The 11,388-nt window shown below is 45.3% G+C and overlaps 1 protein-coding gene across 2 annotated transcripts in view; it reads right to left on the bottom strand.

Moving 5' to 3' along the window:
• Nucleotides 1-200: 200 nt before the first annotated feature.
• The window catches only part of polr1b (RNA polymerase I subunit B), a 53,327-nt gene continuing 42,139 nt past the window's right edge, over nucleotides 201-11,388 (bottom strand). For both annotated transcript variants that reach the window (XM_085997884.1, XM_085997885.1), the window contains exons 11-15: nucleotides 9,184-9,354; nucleotides 8,025-8,181; nucleotides 6,462-6,658; nucleotides 1,876-2,129; nucleotides 201-1,137 (exon numbers count right to left, since the gene is read on the bottom strand). In XM_085997884.1, coding sequence (XP_085854010.1) covers nucleotides 255-1,137; nucleotides 1,876-2,129; nucleotides 6,462-6,658; nucleotides 8,025-8,181; nucleotides 9,184-9,354 — 1,662 coding nt within the window. In that variant the 3' untranslated portion in view covers nucleotides 201-254. The remainder of the gene's footprint in view (nucleotides 1,138-1,875; nucleotides 2,130-6,461; nucleotides 6,659-8,024; nucleotides 8,182-9,183; nucleotides 9,355-11,388) is intronic.

Here is an 11,388-nt window from a genome sequence, read left to right as displayed (position 1 = left end):
AAATGTTAAAAGCTCCTCTGACAATGCAACTGCCAATACATTATTTGCAGCCAGGAGAAAGCAACATAATTCTCAAATAAATTCCATGAGATACCAATGCTGCCACCAAGAGTCCACAGCAAGATCTGAATACAAATCAGTTTGAGCCGATCTTTCAGCACAGTACAGCTTTCCCCACCCTCTGCACAAAAAATACAAAATCGAGTGAAATCCATTTATCAAAAAGAAAACCCCACCGGAATGAATCTGTCGGATCATCTCACGTTGAGTCGAACATTAATGTTCATCGCCGCCAGTTCAGCTACGAAGTATCGGAAAACGTAGGGCACGGAGACAATCTCGATGGTGTCGGATTGCCGACAGATAGTGCAATGCTGCTTCCTGTGACGCGTGGCAGACCACGATGGCGGGGGCTTTTCCAGTGCTGGCGACAGAAGGCTGCCGCACTTGATGCACACGTGGGCCATGGAGCGGTCGGAGCAATTGAAGAGACGGTCTTGAAGCAAGAAGGACGTCCCGTGAGCCAGCAGGGCGTCACGTTCCATCTCGCCAAATCGAATGCCGCCTTGGACGTTCCTTCCTCCCAGGGGCTGGTTAGTCACCTTATCCCTCGCCCCAGTAGTTCTAACTTGGAACTTGTCAGACACCATGTGACGCAGGCGCTGGTAGTAAACCACCCCGATGAAAATGTCCACCTCCAGCTCCACCCCGCTGATGCCGCTGTAGACCCTTTCCGTCCCATAGTAGTTGTAACCAGCGGCCTGCAGCATCTTCCCAAAGTATTCCAGGGCAGAATTTTCCTCAGAGAACGTGAACGGCGTGGCATCGTGGCACAGGCCGTGCATGGCGGCAGACTTGCCCGCCATGCTTTCAATCAGCATCCCTATGGTCATACGGGAAGGGAATCCGTGGGGATTGAACAGAATGTCTGGCATCATTCCGCTCTCCGTGAACGGCATGTCCTCTGCTGGCCACAGTCGGCTCAAGATGCCCTTTTGTCCATGTCGACTAGCAAACTTATCCCCAATAGTGGGGTTACGAGGGACCCTCATAGTGATGCACACACGCTTAAACTGCGCCGTTCCATTATCGTTGCTGCAGACTTTGATGTTATCCACGACACAGCTTTCTTTGCTCCTGTGGAAAAATAAACAAAAAAAGTGTTAAATCAATACTTCACCTATTCACAAACTTTAAAGCTCAGTGTCTGGTTAACAAGCACCCACCCACGAAGAGGTTAATTTTATGAAAGTTGCCATAAGTTTCACAACGAGCACCTCACCCACAGCCTAAACTCTGACCTGGAAACAAAACATAATCAAGTCAGACGTGGTCGCGCTCGGTCAGAATTTCTGGAGATCAAAATGCAATATTGTTTGTAAAAAAGTCTCGTTAAATTTCCTGACTGCATCTCTGGGCCCATGCATTAGAAAATGGGAAGGATTTGCATTAATATAGCACTTTATCACATCATCGAAACATCTCAAAAGTACTTCATACAGCAAATGACTTTTTGAAGTGCAGTCACTGTCGTTAAGTAGCCAAAAGCAGCAGATTCTGCACCAGCAACATCCCACAAATGGCAACAGAATGAATTCACAGTTAGTGCCTTTGTGTATATATTATACGTTGAGAGAAAAATGTGATCCGCGTGTCAGCAAGTGTGCAGAGGGCAAAAATACAAAAGAGTACAGCTAGTCATCTTGCACAATCTACAAAGTTACAGGAAACAAATTCAAAGCTCAGGTTTCGCTCAGCTCTGTTGCCAAAAGCAATGCAAATGCACTCAGACCAAATTTCCCACAACACTTTACATTATCAGTGTAATAATGTACATGAGTAGTCACAGAAAATTATGATCCAATTTTTACTTACTTGTAGTACATCACAAAACTATCCCCAGTGTTGAGATTCACGTAACTATAAAACGGATCACCGTACTCCAGTACGGCTCCAATAGATGGCAGTCCATCATCATCGAGTTTCTGTGCTGTTCGCTTATCGCCAGGTTTAACACCGAACACAAAGTTACCATCACTTTGCTTAACCTTTTGATCAAGGTCTATCATTTCAGTCTTATAAATACTTCCATGGGCAAATCCTCGCTCCCAAGATGCCTTGTTGATAATCTATATATATATTAAAAAAACACATGCTGTTAAACTAGTTGTATATATTTCTGGTTCTAACACATAAAAACATTTCCCGAAACTAAATTCCATCTATTGGAAATATATTTTCCCCCAAACTTTTTATAATTTTACCAACAATGCTTAATAGCTATAATCAGAATTACTACAGGGCCTTTTTTATTATGCAATGTTTTTGAATTATGTGCGAATTGAGGTAAGGAATGTTTGAGGAATGGAACAATTTCCATTTCATGCAACCAGTGCCAGCATCAAGCACTCCCAAGTCAGATATAGCACAGTTAGATGCACACTAAATCCCACTATACTGCCCCAACAATGCAAAACTCAGAAACTGAACCAGTGTGTCAATTTCCACTTCCTACACCAGCAATCCTCTTGAGTGATGCTGCTAATTTAGTGCCAGTTTTCACATTGGATCCTTCCGGCCATCGGAGGAGACTTCCATCCCATCAGACGGAGCTGTATTCAAACCCTGGTCCAGAGCCCACTGTCTAACTCACTGGTTAATGTTGTATTATAAGAGAACAGTCCCGTGAAAATTAAATTTATGGACAGCTGATGGACCTTTAGCACACCTGTGGTCTGTGCGTTTACGTGTAGTTTATTCTGTGCTTCAGTAACTTGCATGTGTTTTAATTTCACACGCAGCGCTTGGCGACTCCTGCTTTGCCCAGTAGAACAGTTGCTCTTGTCTAACTGGATAATTTAACTTTGTGAATCAAATTACGTGGAGGAGCTATACAGAATATACTGTATGAAAAGCATAAATTATTAAAATAAGCATAATAAAATTCAGGTGATACAACAGGAGGCAGAGAGAGGTTGCTCTCATATAGAAACATAGAAGATAGGAGCAGGAGTAGGCCATTCGGCCCCTCGAGCCCGCTCCGCCATTCAATGCGATCATGGCTGATCATCCAAATTCAGTACCCGGTCCCTGCTTTCTCCCCATACCCCTTGATCCCTTTAGCCTTAAGAAATATATCCAACTCATTCTTGAATATATTTAATGAATTGGCCTCTACTGCCTTCTGTGGTAGAGAATTCCACAGGTTCACCACTCTCTGGGTGAAGAAATTCCTCCTCATTTCTGTCCTAAATGGCTTACCCCTTATCCTTAGACTGTGACCCCTGGTTCTGGACTCCCCGACCATCGGGAACATCCTTCCTGCATCTAGTCTGTCCAGTCCTGTCAGAATATTATAAGTTTCAATGAGATCCCCTCTCATTCTTCTAAACTCCAGCGAGTATAAGCCCAATCGACCCAATCTCTCCTCATACGTCATTCCTGCCATCCCAGGTATCAGCCTGGTGAATCTTCGCTGAACTCCTTCCATGGCAAGAACATCCTTCCTCAGATAAGGCGACCAAAACTGTACACAATACTCAAGGTGTGGTCTCACCAAGGCCCTGTACAACTGCAGCAAGACATCCTTGTTCCTGTACTCAAACCCTCTCGCTACGAAGGCCAACATACCATTTGCCTTCTTAACCGCCTGCTGCACCTGCATGCTTACCTTCAGCGACTGGTGCACAAGGACACCCAGGTCTCGTTGCACTTCCCCTTCTCTCAATCTATTGCCATTCAGATAATAATCTGCCTTCCTGTTTTTGCCACCAAAGTGGATAACCTCACATTTATCCACGTTATATTGCATCTGCCATGCTTCTGCCCAATCACCCAACCGGTCCAAATCATCCTGGAGTTTCTCGGCATCCTCCTCACAGCACACATGCCCACCCAGCTTTGTGTCATCTGCAAATTTGGAGACATTACATCTAGTTCCCTTGTCTAGATCATTAATATATATTGTGAATAGCTGGGGTCCAAGGACTGATCCCTGTGGTACCCCACTAGTCACTGCCTGCCACTTGGAAAAAGACCCGTTTATTCCAACTCTTTGCTTCCTGTCTGCCAACCAGTTCTCTATCCAAGTCAATACCTTGCCCCCAATCCCATGTGCCTTAACTTTACACGCTAATCTCTTATGCGGGACCTTATCGAAAGCCTTTTGAAAGTCCAAATACACCACATCCACTGGTTCTCCCTTATCTATTTTACCAGTTACATCCTCAAAAAATTCCAGTAGATTAGTCAAGCATGATTTACCTTTTGTAAATCCATGTTGACTTTGTCCGATCCTGTCACTGTTTTCCAAGTGCTCTGCTATTACATCTTTTATAATGGACTCTAGCATTTTCCCCACTACCGATGTCAGGCTTACCGGTCTGTAATTCCCCGTTTTCTATCTACCACCTTTTTTGAATAGTGGGGTAACATTAGCTACCCTCCAATCCATGGGTACTGTTCCAGATTCCATCGAATGTTGGAAGATGATCAGCAATGCATCTACTATTTCTAGGGCCACTTCCTTAAGTACCCTAGGATGTAGATTATCAGGCCCTGGGGATTTATCAGCCTTCAATCCCATCAATTTCCCCAACACCATTTCCCTACAAATACTGATTTCTTTCAGTTCCTCCCTTTCATCAGACCTTATGTTCCCCGACATCTCTGGGAGTTATTTGTGTCTTCCTTTGTGAAGACAGAACCAAAATATGTATTTAATTGGTCGGCCATTTCTTTGTTCCCCATTATAAATTCCCCTGATTCTGACTGCAAGGGACCTACGCTTGATTTCACCAATCTTTTTCTCTTCACATATCTATAAAAAGCATTTACAGTCAGTTTTTATGTTCCCTGCAAGCTTACTCTCATATTCTATTTTCCCCTTCTTAATTAATCCCTTTGTCATAGAGTCATAGAATTATACAGCACAGAAAGAGGCCCTTCGGCCCATCGTGTCTGCGCCGTCCATCAAGCCCTGTCCAATCTAATCCCATTTTCCAGCATTTGGTCCATAGCCTTGTATGCAATGGCATTTCAAGTGCTCATCCAAATGCTTCTTGAATGTTGTGAGGGTTCCTGCCTCTACCACCCTTTCAGGCAGTGAGTTCCAGACTCCAACCACCCTCTGGGTGAAAAAGTTCCTCCTCAAATCCCCTCTAAACCTCCTGCCCCTTACCTTGAATCTATGCCCCCTTGTTATTGACCCCCCTACTAAGGGGAAAAGTTCCTCTTTATCTACCCTATCTATGCCCCTCATCATTTTGTACACCTCAATCAGGTCCCCCCTCAGCCTTCTTTGCTCCAAGGAAAACAACCCCAGCCTGTTTAGTCTTTCTTCATAGCTGAGGCGCTCCAGCCCAGGTAACATCCTGGTAAATCTCCTCTGCACCCTCTCCAATGCAATCACATCCTTCCTATAGTGAGGCAACCAGAACTGCACACAGTACTCCAGCTGTGGCCTTACCAGTGTTTTGTACAGCTCCATCATAACCTCCCTGCTCTTATACTCTATGCCTCGGCTAATGAAGGCAAGTATCCCATATGCCTTTTTAACCACCTTATCTACCTGTTCCGCTGCCTTCAGGTATCTATGTACATGTACACCAAGGTCCCTCTGACCCTCTGTACTTCCTAGGGTCCTACCACTCATTGTGTATTCCCTTGCCTTATTTGTCCGTCCAAAATGCATCACCTCGCACTTTTCAGGGTTAAATTCCATTTGCCACTTTTCCGCCCATCTGACCAACCCGTTTATATCATCCTGTAGCCTGAGGCTTTCCTCCTCGCAATTTACCTCCTTTGTTGAATCCTAAACTGCTCCCAATCCTCAGGTTTACTGTTTTTTCTGGCCAATTTATATGTCCTCTCCTTGGATCTTATGCTATCCCTAATTTCCCTTGGTTTGACTTGATGGTTTCTAAAAGCAGGAGGAAGACCTGGTGAAATTGGAAGAGTTTCCTACAGTATCAGAACAGGCAAATGTTTAAATTAAAAAACATTAAGATAAGTTTCCCCATGCAAGAAGAAAGGATTACATTACATAGTATTTACAGCACTAGCCTCCTCCCACCTTACTTCATCTAACTCGATCAACATATGTATATGATCCCCATACACTCTGCTCCTGATTTGAGTTACAGTTGCAGGTTTCTATAGCATCCCCTGCAATAAGAATGAGAGGGGAGTTGGGACACACTGGTTGCTATCACATACCTCTTGGCAATTGGCCCCAGTGAGCGCAGACAGAGGTCTATAAGCAAGTGCTGACTGCCCCTCTCAATAGCAGAGGTGGCCAACCCAGGTGGGACTTTCAAGCACCAACAAGAAAACTGAAGAAATGTGTGACCTTTAATAACAGGTAAAGAACATTACTTGTCTCAAACATTAAAAACACTAGTCATGAGTGTAGGGGTGCGGACTCAGCAGAGTTAAGATTAGTTCAAGAAGCAAATACATACCATAGCATCTTCCATGTCATAGCCAGTGTATGAGATGACGGCCACAATAGCATTTGTCCCTATGGGATAGTTATCCATATTAAAGTAGTCATACATGTGCGGCCGCACAAGAGGGCTCTGTGGAGTTTGAAGACGATAGAGTTTGTTATCAGATCTGTCTGGGTAAGTGTGTAATGGAAAACCCATTGTTTGCTTGCCTAAAAGGAAGGAGTGGAAGTAAATCATTTGTTGGGCTACAATATATAATCAACACAGAAAAAGGCCATGTCACAAATTCACATAACAATAAGCCAAGCATTTGTTATACATGTATATTAGTTGCATTATTTATTTTTTGAACAGAAATAAGCAATACTTTGCAGACTGAAAAATAGTGTCATAAACTGACATAAAATATCACTGGAGGAAAATACTGAAATAGGTTCATAATTACATTACAGTACCTAGCATTGACCAAAAAGGCATGATTTTAAAAATCTTGTTTCTCAACTGATTTAATTCCCCCACCCCACCATGCCAATTTTCTTCCCTCCTCATCTCCTGAAGATCTTGACTTCTGGAGTACGGTACCACAGACACTGGTCACCTTGTTAAATGGCCATTCTTCATGGGCGAGCTTAGACAGTGCGCGCTGGCAAGATATTCAACTGCGGGAGAAGGACTTCAAAGCTAAGAGCAATCTTGTCATCACTCAAAATCTGCACATGCAGACTTCCGGCAAGGAGCACTGGATAGCGATCAGGAATGGGAACGCTGGTTGATTACCCATCCTTAACCTAGGTGCTCCGAGTCAAACTACATCACTCTTAACTGCCGCCCAGCTATCGGTGCACAGACCATATTCAAATCCGCAACCTTCTGGGCCTTTGTGACTTGCTCCTTTTGCCAACTATGGGACGGGACTCAGTTTGTGTAAAGTGGGCTTTCTACATCAGAGTGTTTAAGATAACTTTTAACAAAAATAAAAATTACTCTGACCACGCCTCAAAATTACTGATAATGACTTCTTTTTAAAAACGTTTTTGTGGATTTTTACTGAAACAAGGCGCTAGGTGAAAGAGGACACATGTGGCAGTCCTGAATTTCCCTTCCTAAATGGAGACACCCGACACCTCTTTGCTACTGTTCCTGTAACGGCAAAGCCGCGATAGGGAACTCAATGCCAGTCTTCCCAACAGGCTGATCACACACTCGCTTGAACAGATTGCATGCCTTTGCCATTTTTACGCACGTGAGTTATTGCAATCTCATCCTCCAATTAAAATGAATAGAATCCATTGTACCATAATCTCATTCCATTTTTTTTCCCTCCTCATCATCTTCTGACACCGTTAAATCCGTGGAGCATGGTACCACAGGCACAGACCCTCCTCCGGTATCATGTCCAATCAGTCAGCCAATTCCTCCATTGCTATTTTCTTTCACTGCTAAATCATTCTGTTCAGTTGCAGCCATTGATGCTATTTACCAGCAGTAACTGCTGCCAATTTCTGGCACACTTTGGGCTTCAGTGTTAAGGAGCTGGTTCGAACAGTTTGGAATAAAAGCGGTACAGTTACTTACCCATCTGACACTGATACATGTTCCTAGGACTTTGGTTATGATCAGAGTAGGGGATGAAATTAGCCACTACACTCAGCATACTATGAGGAAAGAGCTCCTGATGGCTGGTTACTCCAGGCACGATATCCGTCTCTGTGATAGCAATATTCATGTACAGCTGCAGCGACAACAGAATGCATTATAAACACCAGCATGTTTTTTTCCCAGCATTATAGTCAAATTGTTTTTATTAATATTAAAAAAAAGTGAGAACATTACTGTGACATTATAACCGCTAAGTATTTGCCTCAGAATGACTTTCAGGTACTTTAGCCTGTTATTAGTTTCCTCAGTCACTAATTCACGGGTCTCCTTTGCAGAGGGTTGTATCATCTTCACTTAAACAGAGCGGTGGATGGGCTGGACACAAGATAAGTGAATGCTCAGGGAGCAGCTACATGCCTATCCACTGGTATTACACAAGTAAAGTAACGTCTGGCAAGTATCCACACTCCTCCCAACTGGTAGGACTTCTGCGCAGCCAAAAATGTTATCGTTTGCATCGCAACATGTCTCACTTGTTAGTAAGAAGTGGGCTAATTTAAGGAACAGTTAGATGCTGGGATGAGAAGACGGTAGGGTTTAGTATGCTGGAGATCAATTAGGCCGAAGGCCCATCTTCATCCAAATCTATTTTACCACCTTATGAGCAATGGATTAGACATTTTCAAAGCTCACAAGGGAAAAATGCCAGTATTGGGAGATTATTTTTATAGATTATTATAGATTTTTTTTTCTCTCACATGACAGCTGTCGATCATTCTGCCATTGCCATTTATACTTCACTAGAGTCATCTTTTGTTTCTTAACTTGTCCCATTACCATCTCCTTTTGCCTCGCACCATCATCCCTTTTGTCTTTTAATCTCTCCTGCCTTCCATCCTATCAGACCTTCCCTTTTGTTCTTTCCTCCCCTCCTCCCTTTCCCTACACTTGCTTAAAAACCTGTTACATCTCTAACTTTTTCCAGTTCTGACAAAGGGTCATCGACCTGAAACGTTAACTCTGTTTCTCTCTCCACAGATGCTGCCTGACCTGCTGAGTGTTTCCAGCAATTTCTGTTCTTATTTCAGATTTCCAGCATCCGCAGTATTTTGCTTTTGTGTTGGGAGATTATTACCTGTTCGAGTGTCCCAATAAGCTCCTCTTTTCCCAAGGCCAGGTTTCTCACGGGCCGCACCATCCGACACATGGTGGTGAAGAGGTACAATCCTGGGTAAATGCTGGGCTTACCCAGCATCGGAATAAGGACAATTTCAATCCACGGAGGGACTTTTCTCAGCTGTAGTACCTATCAGAAAAACAAACCACAGGCAACACTATTAAAATTTCCTCCTCACCGTCCATTCATTTTATTCTTCTGGTATTTGGCATTATTAATTATAAATATGTCGTCTCGGTCAATGAGCTTTTCCTGCGAGCAGCAAAAACCGTACCGATTAGGCAAGGTCATATAGAGTCATAACGGCACAGAAGGAGGCCATTCGGCCCATCGAGTCCGTGCCGGCTCTCTGTAGAGCAATTCAGTCAGTCCCATTCCCCCGTAGCCCTGCAAGTTTATTTCCCTCAAGTGCCTCTCCAGTCTCCCTTTGAAAACAGTGAGTGTCTCCGGTTCCATCACTTCCGTCGGCAGCAAGTTCCAGGTCCTCACCACTCGCTGCGTAAAAAAGTTTTCCCTCACATCCCCCCCTGTATCTCTTGCCCAAAACCTTAAGGGGGAGAAATTGGGTGAGTAGCGCCACCTGTTAGTGCCTAAAGAGGCAGTCAGTGGCTGTAGCGCCACTGGCTGCGCCTCCCGCGATATTCAGCAGGGGCGCTAATGGTGGCGTTAGCCTTTTGCGCTGCGCCGCCACCGGTGTGCGCAGCGCCCCATTCGCGCCCCGATCGCGATATTTGGTAGCGAGTGCCGCTGTAGCGCCGTTCGCTACCCGCGCCCGGTTCACGGGGCCTTGCTGAGCCGGCAGAGGCGCAAGTTAAGGTGGAGCTGCGGGGCGGCCGCTTTTTTGGCGGCCGCCTGCCAGCACCTCCGTCCCCGGCCTCCTGGTCCCCCCCACCGCGGCATTGCCGGCAGTTTCCCGAGAGCCCGGCACTTCTCTTTGGTGCCGGGCTCTTTTGCCGGCACTCGCGATCGGGGTTCATGCTGTTGCAGGCCCCTCCCGCTTAACAGTGGGAGGAAGGCCTGCAGTACCGCAGCGTGCCGTGCCACAGCGTGTGGCACTGCGGCACGTAGCGCTGCGAAATTCACTTTCAGCGCCCTAAGAGGGACGCGGAGCGCCTCGAGCCGCGCCCCGTCTACCTCTAGGGGCACTTCAAACTGAATTTGCGGTGATCGCTAATGCGGCGATCGCGGCGCAAATTCCAGCGCCCAGGCGAATTTTGTGCCGCTTGGGCGCCTCAGGCCAATTTCTAGGCCTAAATCTATGTCCCCTAGTCCTTGTACCATCAACTAGTGGGAACAGCCTTTCCCCGTCTAGCCTATCCAAACCCATCATAATCTTGTACACCTCTATCAAATCACCCCTCAACCTCCTTTGCTCTAACGAAAACAAATCCAGCTTCTCCAACCTGTCCTTGTAGCTAAGATCCCCCATCCCTGGAACCATTCTGGTAAATCTCCTCTGCACCCTCTCAAGGGCCTTCACATCCTTCCTAAAGTGTGGTGACCAGAACTGGACGCAATACTCCAGTTGTGGCCTAACCAGCACTTTATAAAGGTTCAGCATAACATCTCTACTTTTGTACTCAATACCTCTATTTATGAAGTCCAAGATCCCATATGCTTTGCTAACCACTCTCTCAGTATGTTCTGCCACCTTCCGGGACCTATGCACATTAACTCCTAGGTCCCTCTGTCCCTGCACACTCTTTAAAACTGTGCCATTAAGTGTATATTGCCTCTCCCTGTTCCTTCTGCCAAAATGCATCACCTCATATTTCTCTCTATTAAATTCCATCTGCCACTTGTCTGCCCATTCTGCTAGCCTTTCCATGTCCTGTTGCAGTCGATTGGTATCATCATCACTGTTTGCCAAACCCCCAAGTTTGGTGTCATCGAGGGTGCGTGTGTGCGTGCGTGTGCGTGCGTGTGTGTCACCCCCCACCCCTGCAATCATCGACACACTCCCGAAATCACGGCCACATTCTCATCAGCCCTACCTCCAATATACACCGCCAGCTAATGAAATGAATTCAGTGCTGTAATTGCCAGGAACACTTTTTATTACAATATAAAGCAACAAGAATAACGCACTAGTAATTCAACAGAAAAAAAGACACAATGCAGGATCCTTCAGACACTGTGCTTGTGGCGCACAGCGTGCCCGGC

This window comes from Somniosus microcephalus, chromosome 9, assembly GCF_052327205.1.
Source record: "Somniosus microcephalus isolate GS21.2 chromosome 9, FLI_Smic_1.0, whole genome shotgun sequence".
NCBI lineage: Eukaryota > Metazoa > Chordata > Chondrichthyes > Squaliformes > Somniosidae > Somniosus > Somniosus microcephalus.
The sequence above is the reverse complement of the archived record's forward strand: the minus strand, read 5'-3'. Positions and strand labels throughout refer to the sequence as shown.